Genomic DNA, 17,895 nt, shown 5'->3' on the forward strand with positions numbered 1-17,895 from the left:
TTATTTGTTTATACTTTATACCAAACCATTGTATATTTTAACTGACTGTAACATAATACGACTATCAGACCTTATATACCTGGAAAACTACAGCTTAAGGAAGATTAAAAAATAAAACATGTCGAAAATTATTGATTTATTAGAAAAATACAAAACGCAAAATTAACACAATTTAATAAAGAATAACTAATAAGATACAACTAAAGTCATCAATACAATTACAGCTAAACATAGAACTAAAATAATTAATGCAATTAAAGTAATTAACGCAACGTCGAAAATTGATTTATTAGAAAAATACAAAACGCAAAAATGAATACAATTTAATAAAGAACAACTAATAAGATACAACAAATTAAGTAATTAATGCATTTTAAGAAAACATAGATTCATAGATGGGCTTATACAATGTAGGAATGCTTTTCGCTGAGATAAGTGATTCAATATGAGCTTTCTTTAGAGCAGAAATTTGCATTTTTTTCTTATACGCTGCAACGCACTCCGATGTAGAGATCTGCATGCTTCTTCTGTTATGATTGACGTTGATCTGCGCAAATTCTTTTTGCTCGTATGTAGTTTTTACAAAAATAATGCCTGGGTTATTCTTCTGCACTTTAAGTATTATTATGTCACTTGTTCGGATCAGTTCATTGTCCGATAATTTATTATAGTTTGAACCTCTTTGCTGAGACAGTGTCTTCAAATCCATAAAGTCCTGGTAACCTAATTCTGTTACTTTATACGGATTTCCCTTTTTTCTTGCAGACTGAATTAATCTGACGTAATCAGTGGGAATATAGATGGGACCTGATTTAAGTGCTCGCTTAATCTGCTTTTCTATGACAGAATGAACATTATCTCCTTCATTTTGCGTGTGACCTGCAATTAGAAGTTTATGTGTAATAGATTTAATATTATATTTTTGTACAGCGTATAGGTACATTCCCATTATAAACTTGTTCTTTTGCTGACCACAGCAATTGTCTGAATAAAGTATGATTTCAAGATTATTGTTGTTGGTGGCGTTGGCTTTTTCTTCTAGGTATTTCAGAATGCAAGAACCTATCTCTATTGCTCCTCGAGCACCTTCACCTTCATGCCAAAAAAAACACTGTACATTATCTGACTGTAGTTCAGTGACAGTTAAATTGTAGCTATTAATTTGGCTTTTATAATAAAATGTTGATGAATTCCCTCTTGGTGCAGGCAGAACTGCTTGAAGGTCGTAGGTAGCAACTATAATGTTTCCTTCGCTTAGTACTGCTCTTTTTTTATCTTCCTCTTTCTCTTCCCTGGATAGAACTTTTTCCCTTAAATGTGTATCATATTTCTGATTTAATACCACTTTTTCGTCTTCTGTGGCATTGTTGTAAGAGTTGCAAAGATCACACATATCTTTTTTCGGGGTGAAAAATGATATATTAAAGTTGTTGTTGAAAATTCGTGAATACATTGTGATATTTGCATAAGGAACGTTTTTTTGAATACATTCATTTTTATAGTCGCGGTGTAAGTCAGCCAGACTTTTCCCACCTTCTATATATTCTCGGGTACTTTGTGCACGGAGGTAATGGCTTTCGGTTCTTGGTATACTATTAATATGATCAATAACACCATCTTTTATTGCGGAATCAACTTGAGGGTGGTGTCCGTGCTTTCCCCTAAGATCTTCTTGAAGAAATCCTTCGTTTAATTTAGCTATCACAGTTCTAATAGGTCGATCAGATATGTCCAATGTGGCCTTGAAAAATAATTTGCAGACACGTACCTTTTTTTTTTTTTTATGGCATAGACTTGGGTGTCATTTAGCCAGTCACAACTTTTTTTGTTTTCTGTTCATACATAAGGAAGGCAATGAGGTCCTTAGAGTTCCATAGCAAACTCTTCTACAGCTCTCTACTCAGTTCAAAAGCTGGCCGCTATGGACTGTCCAAGTTGCTCACCACATTTTCCATTATGTATCTTCTTCTTCTTCTTTTTTCATATGTACATAATATACCAAATTATCAGGATTAATAAGTTTAGAGGTTAATTTTAGTTTCACAGATAAATTTCATTAAACAGTCATATATGTTCTTGCTGTTCAGAGACAATAGATAGGATACATTGAAAGGTGGAAAAACATTACATTTTATTAAATCTTGGATTAAATTATATGTGCATGGAATATATTTTGCGCACTCAAAGAAAGTATGATTTAAGTCACCAACCTTCTGACATTCTGTACAAAGATTTGAATCAAAAACTTTAATTCTTGCTAGATGTAGAGGGAAACATGCATGTCCAAACTTCATTCTAATTAATGTTGTTATATATCTTCGAGGTACTACATAATTTTTAAACCAATATATTTTTGGAACAGAAGGTTGAATCAGTGAATACTGAGATTTGGATTGTTTACAAAGATCTCGCCAAGATTGACTCCACTGATTTTTAACTCGATGCTTAATAGTGTTAACTAAGTCAGATATGCAAAACTTACGATTATGTGAAGTACCATATTCAATAGCTTTTTTAGCCAAACTATCAACATATTCATTATGCGTTAGTCCTATATGAGCCTTAACCCATAAAAAGTTCACTCTTCTTTTATTTTTATGAATTTCAAAAAGGATTTTCCAAATTTGGAAATCTCTCCGAAAAATATTAATTTTTGGCGGATTATTTGATTTATACCGTTCTAATTTAGTTTGTTTAGTTTTGTTAAACTTTTCCTTATTTAGTTTACATTTTGAAAGTGTTCATAAGTTAAACGTTACTTGAAAACTCCTCTATGGAGTCATCTAGTGGAGGCGAACCGCCTGATATTGAGAATTCGATGGATAGTAGCTGTGATTTACAAGATTTAAATGGATTTCTACCCAACCAGCCTCAAAATAAGATAAGTAGTAGTATTAATCTTAACAATATTAATGAAAAACAAAATACTTTAGTAAACTCAGATCAACCAGAAAAAACCAGGCCTGTTTATTTATACGAAAAAATTGATTTAGGACCTTTTTACATTTTCATTGAAAACTCCAGTTTAAATTTTACAGGAAAATTAAACGCTGTTAAAATAGGCGAGATCCTATTTACGTTACATCCAGAAATTGACAATTATATAAAAAAAATTGACTCAATCGGACGCAACCGAGTTAGGGTCTCATTTAAAAATTATAGTAGCGCAAATGCTTTAGTTACTTCCAAATTCCTTATTCAAAAAAATCTGACCGCATACATTCCAAAATTTCAATTGTTTAAACTAGGTGTAGTAAGGGATATAGATTGAGATATATCGGAAGAATATCTTAAACATAGAATAAAGGAATTTGATCACCATTGCAAATTCTCGGTTGAGTATGTGAAACGAATAACAAGAAAAATAGTAGCAGATGACAAAGTAATATTTAATCCAACAAAATCAGTTATTGTGTCTTTTAAATGCCAGAATGTACCAAAATATGTAGTAATTAATCATGTCTTACACACTGTTGAAAAATACCAGCAAAAGGTAATTATCTGTTACCACTGCTATAGGTATGGGCACATGAGTAAGCAGTGTAAAAGTAATCCTCGCTGTTTTAAGTGTCATGAATCTCACCTTTCCGATTCTTGTCCTTTATCATCGTTTAACAAAAAATGTCTATCCTGTGAAGGTGAACACTTCACTAATGAATGGGAGATATGCCCAGAATTTGATCGCCAAAAGAAAATAAAACATTATATGTCTGAAAACAGCTTATCTTTTAAGGAAACAATTAAACTCTTTCCTAAGATAACTTATGCATCTATAGCAGCCAATAATTCCTCAATAAATTCTCATCAAACTCCAAATATGAATGCACCATCCTCTTCATATTCCTTTACTCAATTGTCCACGTCTCAAACATCTTCCAATCAGTTCGCTCTACCTTCAGTTTCAAATAGATATACAATAATAAAACCACCAAAATACAAACGACCTATCTCTTCCTCACCAGACCAAGTAACAATGGAACATCAAAAAATAATAAAGTTAAACCCCATGTCCAACAGACCTGGTGGTATTATCACCTCTTCTTCGTATCAATCTACATTTAATCCAGAACAAGGATCTAAAATACATGAACCATCAAAAGAATTAACAGAATTAATATCAAATATAGTTACAAGTATTATCTCTAATATAAATCACAAAAATTTTGAAATTCCAGAAAAATCAGTTCTAGTAAATTCAATTCAATCAGTTTTAAGTTCTCTCTTATATAATAATGAATAGATTGGTAATTTGTCAATGGAATTGTAGATCGGCTAACTCTAATAGAGAAAACCTTATCCACCTATTAGAAGACCAGAAAGTTGATATCGCATTATTGTCAGAAACTAGATTTAAACCAGAAAAGTATTATAACTTTCACGGGTACAATATTGTCAGAGACGACCGCTTTTCAGTAACTGTTGGCGGTGGCTCAGCAATTTTAATAAATTCAAACCTATATTACGAGGAAGTCACCATGAAAGTAGATTTAATAAACGTCAATAAAGTAGCAATAAAAATAAAGTTTAAGTCATATACTGTCACATTTATATCTATGTATGTTCCCCCAGGAACCAAGTTATTGTTACAACAATGGAACAATTTCATAACATCTATAGAAAGACCATTTATAATAGGAGGTGACCTTAATGCTCACCACATTGCCTGGGGCCTAGACAACCAAACAGATATGAAAGGTAAAATCTTGATGGACTGTATAGACGATAATAATTTAATATTCAAAAATGATGGCTCTCCTACTTTCTTTAGGAACTTCTCGAAATCGGCAATAGACCTGACCATTTGTACTCCTGACTTAAACCACCTGATCACTTGGAAAACACTTCAAGACCTATTTGGTTCAGACCATACACCTATAAGAGTAGAGTTAGAGGATCAACCAACTCATACATATAATCCATATTCACAAAAGTGGAATTTAAAGAATGCCGACTGGAAATTATATGAACAGTATTCGGAAGATGTATTCTCTCAATTTAAAGATATAAATTCTTATGAACAAATTTTGCACAATATAAATACAACTGCATCCTACTGCATCCCCAAATTTAAAATAAAAAAACCGACTTCCAGAGGAAAATACTGGTGGGATTTAGAATGTGAAGAAGCAGTCAGAAGAAGACAGGAAAGTTTTTGTATATTCAAAGAAAATCCAAACCATGAAAACCTACTTAAGTATAAAAAAGATGATGCACATGTCAAGAAGATCACTAAACAAACTAAAAGAAATAGCTGGAGAGATTATGTCGGATCCCTAAATAGGTCAGTCCCTATTAAAGATGTATGGTCAAAAGTTAACCGAATAAAAAATAGAAAAACAAAGAACAAAGTCCCTGTTATTCTGTCGGAAGCTTCGTGGATAGAAGAGTTCCATCAAAATATCACACCGCCGTCTGCAGAATTAGTAATTCCTGATTTACAACTAAATGCTCTGTACGACTATCCAGAACCAATCCGTTTCCTAGTCAAACCATTTTCTGCCACTGAACTAAACTTTGCGTTGAAGAAAAACTCAAATTCAGCACCAGGTGCCGATAATATCCATTACTCGATGCTATCAAATCTTTCAAGAATTGGTAAGGCTGCACTACTAAATATATATAATGAAATTTGGATGCGCCGCATAAAGATTCCTGACGATTGGCACGTTTACACTATTATCCCGGTTTTAAAACCAGGAAAATCATCAAAGAATTGGGATTCTTACCGTCCAATCGGTCTGGCTTCCTGTATACTAAAAACATATGAGAGACTTATTAAAAACCGTCTGGAATTTTGGCTAGAAAAGAACGACCTATTACCAAGAAGTCAGTTTGGTTTTAGAAAAGGTAAATCCACACAAGATAGCCTCTGCCACTTTTTAATAGACATTTATAGTTCCTTTACTTATAAGAAAGCAGTTAGTGCTTTGTTCTTAGATATAAAAGGGGCTTACGACAACGTTAATCTTCACATACTATACGCGAAAATGTTGGAAATAGGAATACCCGAGATAGTAACATGGAACATCATTAACTTATACATTAATCGAGCAGTTCACGTTAGATTAAATGGAGATCAATCTAACTCCCGATACACATCTTTGGGACTACCTCAGGGTAGCATCCTAAGTCCTATATTATATGTACTGTATACTGCTGACTTAGAAACTAAACTTCCTCAACACATAAAAATCCTACAGTACGCTGATGATGTTGCGATATATGCAGAAAATAAGTCAATAGATAGATGTAATAACTACCTTAAATCGACATTGAATATTATAAAAAAATGGGCTACCGATAATAACTTAACAATATCAGAGAGTAAATCAACCATTGTTACCTTTACTAAAAAACGATATGTTTCTCAAAGCCATCTACAATTTGATAATACTAGTATTCCTTATAAAACTTCAATAAAATTTCTTGGCGTATTTTTAGACTCCAAATTAAATTGGAAAGAACACACAAATTACATATTACGAAGAATGGAAAATGCAATGAATATCATGAAGACTGTAAGTGTCAGTAACTGGGGAGCTGATCCAAACATATCAATATTACTATACAGAAATTTGATAAGATCAATCTTAGACTATGGATCTATTTTTTATGGCTCAGCATCAAACTCTGTACTCCAAAAAATCGAGAGGATCAAAAATAAGGCACTTAGGTTATGCACTGGTTATCTTCGTAGCACACCTATATTGGTCATGGAATGTGAGCTTAATGAACCTCCACTTTCCTTACGCAGGGAATACCTAAGTGAGAAATTTATAGTTAAGACAGCGGTAAACGATAAACTGCTATTAAATAAAATTGTTCATTTAACCACCTCATACCTAACTCATTATTACTGGGAAAAAAAGAAACTGCTTTTAGTTGTGGAAAGCTTCCTCAACGTTTCTAATTCCATTGGCGACATACACCAAATTGAACAAAGCTCGTCTCGAAAGCTAAATTATGAAGATTATTTATCTCCAGTTAACTGTCATTTAAGTAATATTCGTGCGACAGACTTCCTTACTAAAATAGACCACCTTCAGTGTGTACAAAAAAACTGGGGGAGTTATCAGAAATTATATACGGATGGTTCAAAAATGGAAGGAAAAGTTGGATATGCTATATATTACCCACAAAAAAGTATAAAAATAAACAACAGATTACCTGATAAAATGACAATTTTCACAGCTGAACTCATTGCAATCAAAGAAGCATACAAAATATGTATTAATCAAAAAGAACTCAATTATGTTATATTTACAGACTGCCAAAGCATTGTAAAGACATTGAAATATAATGTACATAATTTTGCAGAAAATTATATCATCAGTGACATCATAGCAATGAACAGTGAAGCTTTGAAATCGGGCAAAAATATAATATTGTGTTGGATAAAAGCACACATTGGTATAAAAAACAACGAAATAGTAGATGATCTGGCAAAAAAAGCAACAACGAAGGAATCCACTCTGCATACTTATCAACTTCCTATGGGAGACATAATTTCTATTATGAGATCTATCAAACGGACGAAATGGCAGGAACAATACAATAATTCAGACAAAGGAAATTATTACAAAAAAATCCAGCCTACACTTCCCATCAAGACATGGTTTAATCAAGTTTCCAACAAAGGCTTTATCAAAACTATTTGTCGAATAAGAAGTAATCACTGTCTGACTCCAGTCTACAAAAGAGAAATAGGACTTGTAGATAATGATGAATGTTTATGTGGAGAGCTAGCTGATCTACAACATATGCTATTAGAATGTCCTTTACATTTTATTGAAATATCAAACTTTTTTGCCAATCTAGTTCAAGTTAATGTACAATTTCCTTTTAATCTTATATACCTTTTACAATCAAACAATCTAGATGTTTATAAAATTTTGTACAACCATGTTAATTGTTTAAAATTAAAGCTCTGAGAAAAAAAGAAAAAAAAAAAATAAAAAAAAAAAAAATAATTAAATAAAATAAAAAGATACTAAGATCTAAACCTCCGCGAGGTTGAATCGGGTTTAGGTCTTAGCGCGATAAAAAAATATACAAAAAAAAAAAAAAAAAAAAAAAAAAAATGTAATAAAAAAAAATGTTAAAAAATATAATAAAAAAAATAATAAAAAAAACAGAGTAAAAAAAACAGTAGTACTAATAGTTTTAAATTTAGATACTAAGCATATATTTTATAAAAGAGAGAATTCAAAACACATTGACTGGCCAGTTGGTTGCTTAAACCAGTGCCAATAAAACATAAACACACACACACACAAAAAGGATTTTCTTAATTAGTAGGATATAAATATTTGAATTGTTATTGGGAAAATCTATAGTTTGAATAGCAAGAAGAACAGAGAGTGAATCGGAAATAATTGTTGCAGATATCTCTTCTGATTCTTTAAAATATTGCAGGGCCTCATAAATTGCTATGGCTTCAGCACTGAAGATAGAAAAATCATGGCCTAACTTAAATATTTTTTCTGTTTTAGTAGCAGGTATGAAAAAGGCACATCCAGTGCCAACTAACGTCTTAGATGCATCTGTATATATATTTATAGAATCTGGCCAATTATCTAAGAATGTTCTTAAGATGTTAGAGCTAATATTACTGTTTTCATGGTAACTTGGTTTTACTAATTTAACTGTATGTAAAAAAGAATGAAAATCTTCAAGTCCAAAACTATCAATCATGTTAAAATCACAGTCAAAATTTAACAGATCTCGAAAAGCCTCGCAAAGTGGAGGAGAGTTCTTTAGCTTCCAGTATTTATTAGTTAAATCCGCTACATTCAGCTTGTTAATATTTTGGTAAAGACCGATATTTAGGTAACGAATTTTCATTAAAAATTTCTGGCTGAGATATTTCCTTCTATAATTAAGTGGAATTTCTAAAGCTTCTACATGTAAAGCTTTATTTGGAGTTGATTTCATAGCTCCCAAACAGATACGGAGTCCTAAGTTCTGTACAACGTCTACTTTGTTTAAAATATGTTTAGAAGCTGAGCCATATAGAATACTACCATAATCAATTATAGATCTAATATATGATCGATAGAAAAGCAAGGAAGTTTCAACATCAGCTCCCCACCAAATCCTTGAAACTGATTTAAGAAAATTTAGACCCTTATTACATCGATTTATCATAAAGTCAATATGTAATTTCCAAGTCAATTTACGATCCAAAATCATTCCCAAATACCTAATGGAAGAAGCAAATGCGTAGTCGTAGCCATTAAGTTTTAAATTTTCTATTTTTGGGATATTATGTCGAGTGAAAATACAGACAGTAGATTTATTTTGAGCTATTTCGAATCCGTTTTGATTGAACCATAAATTAACACAACATTGAATTCGTCCTAAGGTTTGAACCGAGTTATCATAAGTTTTGGCCTGTGAATACAGGAGAAAATCATCAGCATATTGTATTATTTGAAATTTAAAAATGTCAGTAGGGACTTTATGCAAATCCGCAGTATACATATTAAACAAAAGGGGACTCAATACTGATCCCTGTGGTAGTCCTAAATTATTATATCTAGGGCCTATCAGTTTATTATTATTAGTTCTTAGATATATCTTTCTGCAGGAATAAAAATTATAAAGGGCTTCAGCCAACTGAGGCGGTATATCAAAATGTTTTATCAATTTTTCCCTTAAAATGTCAAGACTGACATTGTCATATGCACTTTCAATGTCTAAGCATATAGTAGGTAAATAGGTGTTGTTGGAAAATGTGTTTTGAATGTCTGTTACTAGTGTAGAAAGTGCGTCTAAAGTACCATATCCTTTTTTATAACCAAACTGAAAATCTGGAAGAAGTTTATTTTTTTCTACCCACCATTCCAACCTGTGTTTTATCATTCGTTCTAGAGTTTTCAACATACAGGACATAAGAGAAATCGGTCTATATGACTGAGCCAAATTTGAGTTTTTACCTGGTTTTAATATTGGTAAAACAATTACATCGTGAAATTGATCAATAACTGATTTATTGCTGATTACACAATTAAAAATATCTAACATTAGAAGTTTGGCAATTTTAGGGAGATGTTGAATCATTGGATATTTAATATTATCAAATCCTGGACTCGTGTTATTTCGATTTTTTAGAACATATTCTAGTTCTGTAATATTAAAAGGTTCTAGTAAAAAATGGCTTTGTTTATCTGGAATATAATTATGAGTATTAGGTGGTTTAACAGATGGCGGAGCAATTTTATCAAAGATTTCATCCTCTAAGGTGTTATCCAAATTGTATGCATTTGGAATTGATTTTCTATTTAGTTTTCTGGCTTGCTTCCACAACGTTGTAGTTGGAGTATTTTTGTTTAGAGAAGACACAAAATCTTTCCAACTCTTTTTAGCTATCAATTTTAGATTCTTCTTAGTTTTAGCCATGCTAGCTTGACACTTTATATAATTATTAAAATTAGCATTTTTTTTATATTCTGTCAGTGCTTCTTGCCTTTCTTTAATAATTGTATCACATTCTGTATTCCACCAAGGTGGGGAACAACGAATTTTACTTTTAAAAGTTTTATATTGCGGGATTGAAATGTGCGCAGCATGATTCATACTATCTATTAGAAAGCTATATTTATCAGATGTTCTGTCCATTTCGTAAACACTATTAAAAAAATTTTCAACTGCTGTTGTGTATAGAGTCCAATTGGCTTTTCTAATGTTCCACTTACTTCTGGGTATAAACTCTTCAGTTGTAGTACTATCTAATATTTCCATATTGATAATAAAATGATTAGAGCCTAGTGTGTCAGAATGTATGTACCAGTGGATTTTATTAGCTATGTCAGGAGTAACAAAAGTTACATCAATTGCTGAACTATTTTGATCTGGTCGAGTAAGAACAGTAGGCTCGCCATTATTTATTACGATAAGGTTGAGATCATCTGCAGTATTAATAAGCTGTGTTCCAACTGTGTCATTGTAACTAGATCCCCAAATAGTATGGTGAGCATTAAAATCTCCTCCTATAATTGCTGGATTATTAACTTGCGAGAAGATGTTTGTCCAATCATTTACTGAACTTTTACTTTTAGGTGGTCTATATATAGATAAAATATTCAGATCCTTTGTTTTATATTTAATTGTTACACCACAAACTTCTATTTCCGTATTAAAATTAGAGTTTAAATTTAATTCACTAAAAGTAATTGAATTGTGGATGAGAATAGCTACACCACCGAAGCCATCATTTCTGTCTTTTCTAACCAAATTATAATTTTTAAAATGATAACTAATATCTTTTTTGAACCATGTTTCACTAATTAGGAGGATGTCTATACTTTTATTATTTAAATAATGCATTAAACTACCTTTGTTTGATATAGCAGATCTGGAATTCCACTGACTTATTTTTAAATTATGTTGTATTGACATTATGAATTAATTATGAACTGTTCTAGTTCTTTAATAATTATTTTGTTGTCTAAGGTTTTTATGTCTTCTACTGTATGAATATTTTTTTAAAAGTTTATTATAAATGTTGCTACAGATTTAGCTAGTTCAGTTTTATTTTCGATATTATTATTCGGTGTATAAGAATTAGTTGGCAAAGGTTGAGACGGTCCAAAAGTGAAGGGGAACATCGGTTTATGAGATGTTGATTCTAAAATAGGTGAATTTGTTTTCTTTTCTTTCCTGAGTGTTCATTTGAATTATTTATATTAGAGTTTGATTGAGTCAAAAATTGAGATCTATTAATTTCTACAGTTGGCCGAGTCGGACCAAGATTTTTATCTTTATTATTAATTGGTAGGGATGGAAATTCTTTTTCATTATTATTTAAACAAGAGAAAGAGTTGGGACTGATGAGTGCTGAAAAGGAGTTTTCACATATTAATCTAGCTTCCACAAAAGTAGTTTTTTGTTCTATCATAATATTCTTAATTTTCTTTTGTTTTTCATAAAATGGACATTTTTTTGATATTGTCACATGTTCGTTATTTTTGCAATGTATACAAAACATACTTTTTTCGCAATGATGGTTTTATTTTTAATTTCACCGCACTGTATACATAGTTCCTGTGTACTTCGGCATTGCCCTGAAACATGCCCAAATTTTAAACACTTATAACATTGAACAACTCGGCCAAAAAACTGTTCAACAGAAAAATATACTCTATTAAAGGCAACATAATTCGGTAAAATATTGCCTTCAAAAGTTATAATTATAGTTTTTTTGTCCACATATTCAATTTTATCTTCTTTCTGTACCCTACGCTTAGTCCTATATATACTCAAAACATTAGAAGGAGTTTCGATGTTATCCATGAGATATTTCACATCATATCTAGTGTCAACGTCTTTCACCACACCTTTTATTTCTAGTAAATGACTAGGAATATATGCTTTCAAATTTTGTTCTTTAAGTGAGCTGTTATTGACGAGGTTATTTGCCTCTAACCTAGAAGTAAGCAAAACTTTTACACGGTTCCTACCTATACTTTTAATTTCTCGAACATTCGTTAATTTTAATTTTTTAAAAATAAGGTGCCCAATCGTCATTGCATGTAATTTTCCCAAATTAAGATCATCACCAATCCTTTCAATGTAAACCCAAATATTATCAAGATTATACTTATCTGAAAGCAAATTGAATTGTTTAATGTTCTGTCTCGTATTTTGTCCATCATCTTGCATATTCAATTCCATTTTACTAATAATATCACCATTATCCGCAGTCACTCGCGTCAAAAGATACGTCCCTGACTCACTTTTATCCCCCATTTAGGGGGAAATAAGTTTTAAACCACTATATACTGAAATGTTTTTGTTTATAAACACTAAATTAATTATTAACCACTACTTTATCTTCCAAAAAACACCAAAACTTTTATCTTTTACAGGAGCAGATCAAAATATCAACATCAACTTTGACAGTTATTTTGACAATGGACACGTACCTTAACGTTGCTAATCAAGAAATGAAACGCATGGTTGCACTGGCGTCTGCTTCCTTCTTTCCTATACTGATATTGAGGTTTAATAGGAGTTATACTTCTAGAGATAAATTCTCGCTGAGATTGCAGATTTCCAAGTGACCAGTATTTGTTAAATATTTCTAGCCTTTTAGGTTCGTCTATTTTGTTTGAGCATTGTAGTTTGCATTGTTCTCTACAGGCTGGCCGTAAATTTTTTGCAGGAAACTTTGTTTTACGGAATGATGATGATTCATATGATTTTCCAGCATTTCGTAGCAATTTTGATTTCGATTTTTTCCATTCAACCGGATTTGCTTTTCTTTTTTTACATTTTCTCCTGTCATCTACTTGAGTATTATCTATCTCTGTTTCTTCCTCTTGCGATGTTGTTGGCGATGCACTTGATACGTCAGAACCAGAATGTGGCATACGAAAATCTGGATCCAAGTCTGAATCATCCACATTTTCATCTGACGATTCGTTTTGTTATTTTGTTGATGTAACCCGTTTCAATCTGAACCTCAATGTATGGTTGTTTTCAGTACATTCCCATCTAGAATGCGTAGCTTGATCTTCTGGTACTGTGGCTACTAATTCTACCTCTGCAGTTTGTTCGATGTGTATTTCATGACATTCAGGTACTGGGTTGCTCGGTTCTATTTCTTTTGAATAATTTTCTTGTTCTTCTGGTACTATGTTTCCCAATTTTATTTCTGTTGTTGAGTTTTTTTGTTCGATGTCTACTTGGTTACATTGTGGTACTATAGTGCTGGATTTTATTTCGTTTGCAAAATTTTCATGTTCTTCTGGCACTATGTCTTCCAATTATACTTCTTTAGTTGAATTTTTTTGTTCGACGTCTGCTTCATAACATTCTAGCACTGTGGTGCTAGATTTTAGGTCATTTGAACCAATTTTTTGTCCCATAGCTTGCCCCATTTTAATGGCTCCAGCAGCCAATGCCAGTAATTTACTACCTCTACTTCCTTGCTGGGAGTACATGATGAATCTGTAAAAAACGAATTTTCTAAAGATATGCTTGTAAAAATATCTACGTAAATATATTATGAAATTAATGTTAGAAACATGAAAACGAAAATTATTATTATGAAAACTTACACGAAAGTATTAGTAAAGGAAAGTATAAAATAAGCAGTTTTTTTTATTAACTTTGTATAACTGTTAAAAGATTTTTATACTAACCCCATATACATTAAAATATAATATGTGCACAAATTTTACCATTAAAAATTGAGATCAATAACGTACGAAATTATTTTTAAAATTATTCAGAAAAACTCACAGTTGGAGAGATAACATAAAATAAAAAATACGTAAGGTCTGGTTTTATGCAGTGGATACGTTCTACAGAAAAGCGCATATAAAAAAAATCGCATTAGAAATGACTTTACTTGCCTTGAAAAACTAGGTAACCATTCCGTAGTTTTCTAAAATCACATAAAACCAAAACGTTTGTCCTCCAAAATTAATTGTCTTTGATGTTTTTTTTTTTTCATTATGGGCCAAATAAAATCTTGAAAGAAATTACAAAATGGCAAATACGGTACTGATATGGAAATAACCTCTTCTAATGAAAAATGAAACTTTATGACACTCACGTTAAATGTTTCAATCAATAAATCAAAATGTGCTGCTCATTAAACTGCAACTTGATATCAGCAAAATTTAAATTCTCCACTTATTATAAAATAGCACCGCTAAGAGAAAATTTAATTTCAAAACAATTACAGATTGTACAGAATGATGTAATAGCAACATCATGTAACCAGGGGTCTCCCCGAATTGCAAACATTTACTATACTTTGCTTATATCTGGATGTGAAGAGTTAATATTAATAAAATTATTATAGTAGCTGTTAATAATAGAAAATTTGGATGAAATATAAACCGCACAACTTCAAAATCGCATTAAAATAATCTGCATAAAAAGAGACCTTGCTGTATATAATAATAATATAAAAAAGTTATTTAACACCTAATTAGTTTAATATTACTAAGATAATATTACTAATTATGACCGTATAAAAAATTACATTAAACTTACCTTATTCACGAAAAGTGACACAACTCAAAAGTGACGATTTTCTTGATTGGTTTAGGAACACCTTCCAGTACTAACGCTGAACTGACACTGTTCTTGCTATAGCGAATGACGAACTAGCCTTCGATAAAAGTGACACAACTGCCCTCACGTGGACAAATTTATAGTTAGAGATGTGGCGGTTTTCGTGAACGTTGGGACACTTCATTGATACGTTTCCATGGCATAACCCCAAAATTCCCAATTTTTGACTTGTGTCATTTTTCTTGCCGGCGTGCGAAATGTTGGCACAGCTTGATATAAGCTGGCGGTAGAGAATGCAGTACGTAAAGTAAAAATATACGTAAACGATATTATTTTTAAAGTGTGCACAATGGAGGAATTTATTAAACAAGGAAACGAAATATTAAAGAATGTTGAAATATACATATGTGAAGTAGGTACCAGAAACAATAGAAGATGACAAAGAAAAACACAGGCTAATAGAAGAATATCACAATCATCCGATGTTTGGAGGACACGTAGGAAATAACAGACTCATAAAGAAGCTAAAAGCAAGATTCAGATGGAAAATTTGGAAAAAGACGTAAGAAAATACGTTAAACAATGTCATAAATGTCAAATTAACAAACCGAATAGAACACATGTCAAAGAAGACGTGATATCGGACACTTCTTCGAAACTAGAAGACACAGAATACATAGACACGATAGGTCAATTCACTAGAAGCAATGGAAGCAAGGAAGACAAAAAAGAGCGGCAAGAAGAAAATAAGCCCAAAGCAACACCACAACACTTTAAAATAGGAGACCTAGTCCTGGTAAAAAGGGAAGAGAATGGTAAGTTTGATAGTCTTTATGTAGGCCCTTTCACAATAACAGAGGTAAATAATGTTAATTGTAAGATCAGATCGGAAAACAGTAAAATCAAGGAAATACATAAGAATAGATTATATGCTTACAATCCGAGAACACAGTGAGTGACAAGTGAAACGGGAACAATGTCGATAACGAACATTTTTATTTTTTGTATTTAATTATTATTTATAGGAAAAAATGTATATATTGTACTTAGTAAAACGCAGTAAGGAAGTGGTGGTACTAATAGAAAAATTTTCTTCCTTTTCCGTAGTCAGAAAATTTTTGGAAGGAAAGGAAGATGTGTTGGGATACACGGCATCTCTTAGTAATCTTCTTATTAAAACAAATCCTTTTAATAATTAAAAATATCTTTAGCAAAACAAAACTACGTTTGTTTATAGTAAATACATTCGACCTACATTAGCAAATATCGGTGTAACAGTTTAGGTTTGACCAAGGTCGGTTTAAAATAACAATAGTATTCATTATTTTTATATATTAGTAGACTCAGCGCTTTTAATCAAAATAATCTTACTTTCATTATATATCAAAACAATAACAAGAGAATATCGATGTTTAGTTCTAATTATATCGCGAACAGTAATTAATATTTGAGATCCCAAAGGAAAAACATCACAGCTACTGAGAACTAACGTACCACCAGCTCTTTACCGTTAGTACTCTGACTTATAGAAATAAATGCATCTACTGTGAAAAGAGTTATTTCATCAACCCTTATGGTAGGGGGTAACCAACCCCTAAGTATCCAGGGTGGCTCAGAAGTCAGGAGCCACCATATTAGTTAGATGCATTGTTTTTAAGGTATTCGCAAAAAACCGTTTGAAAAGTGTTATATTTCAATGAAAATGGCCAATTTTCAACCACGAATAACTTAAGTGTTGAGTTTTCGAAATAAATTATAGAACAGTTTTTGCTTAGAATTAGGTTTTCTAGCATTTTTCGTAGTTGCTTAACCAAAAAATTTTCCACCCGCGAGAAGGGGTGGGAACCGCCCCCTAGACAAAAGCACACATCGGCATAGGGTAGACTTTGAATAAGGAGATATTTTCAGGCCATTCCTAAAATTTCATTAAAATCCATGCAGTAGGATAGAATTCGAAGGTAATAACCTGTTCTTGCTCTCATTGACTGCCCTATTAGCAAATATTAAATAGATAAAATTAGACAGTTAACAAACATCGGGGTGTCACATTATGAGACACCCTGAAAAATAAGTTTTTTTTACATCTGCTCATTCAGGGAAAAATCCCAGGTAAACGTGGTCCTGGTAGAAGAAGAACATCATTGCTGAAAAGTCTTAGGCAATTGTTCAGAAAATCGACTGCATGATTATAATACAGAGCTGCTATCAATATAGTTACTATAGCGAATATGGTAGCCAACATGATATCCAACGATCAATAACGATCGTGAAACTAGATGAAGAAAAAGTCGCGACTGAAAGCACACATTGTTTGAATGCCTTTTTTTCCAAAATAATTTGACATGTCGCTCTTGAAGATATCTGATATGCTGCATATGCGGTCCAAGCTAAAGTGATCCTTTTTGAAGTTCAGCGATTCGTTTGTCCCTTGAAATTTGGATTTCATGTATTTATATTTATTTGTCTTTATATGAGGCCATGAGAATGAAAGCCAGAGTGGCCTAACTGATTTTAGCATTACTTTACATATTCAAAGAAAATGATCAGAAGCTAAAAATGTTCGATTGTTTTAGTAGTTTTATGTTGACCAAGAATCATTATTCGTCAACATACAATAGGGAACTTGCATAAAATTTTAAAGTCGAAAAACATGTTATAAATTACAACAGAACCTAATTTAAAACATGTATCAAAGATAAAAAAGTTTTTTTGTTTCGTTTGGCCCCTAAAGACGATTAAAATTCAAATTATACCAGCCAGCCCAAAACGCGTCGTGACGTCATCCGGTTATATGTTTATATTCTGCACCAACAAAGTAAACAAATTAAATATAATTTTAAATTAGACATTATAAACATCAGTAGA

General features: G+C 31.8%; 1 protein-coding gene across 1 annotated transcript; it reads right to left on the reverse strand.

The window, feature by feature from the left end:
• Positions 1 to 373: 373 nt before the first annotated feature.
• Positions 374 to 13,946, reverse strand: LOC126886119 (uncharacterized). The gene is made up of 4 exons (XM_050652964.1): positions 13,817 to 13,946; positions 13,490 to 13,762; positions 12,927 to 13,414; positions 374 to 1,768 (listed from the first exon to the last, which is right to left on the reverse strand). Exons 1-4 carry the CDS (start codon positions 13,944 to 13,946, stop codon positions 374 to 376), a joined length of 2,286 nt encoding a protein of 761 aa, XP_050508921.1.
• Between the last annotated feature and the right edge of the window lie 3,949 nt (positions 13,947 to 17,895).

Source organism: Diabrotica virgifera, chromosome 6, assembly GCF_917563875.1.
Source record: "Diabrotica virgifera virgifera chromosome 6, PGI_DIABVI_V3a".
Taxonomy (NCBI): Eukaryota; Metazoa; Arthropoda; class Insecta; order Coleoptera; family Chrysomelidae; genus Diabrotica; species Diabrotica virgifera.

What these genes read in the sequence shown, in the direction of transcription:
- LOC126886119 (XM_050652964.1), bottom strand. Translation starts at nt 13,946, where the DNA reads ATGTACTCCCAGCAAGGAAGTAGAGGTAGTAAATTACTGGCATTGGCT. An exon ending in TAGCACCACAGTGCTAGAAT is followed by an intron (nt 13,763 to 13,816) that starts GTTATGAAGCAG and finishes TATAATTGGAAG; the next exon opens with ACATAGTGCCAGAAGAACAT. An exon ending in TCTTGATTAGCAACGTTAAG is followed by an intron (nt 1,769 to 12,926) that starts GTACGTGTCCAT and finishes AAAAAAAAAAAG; the next exon opens with GTACGTGTCTGCAAATTATT.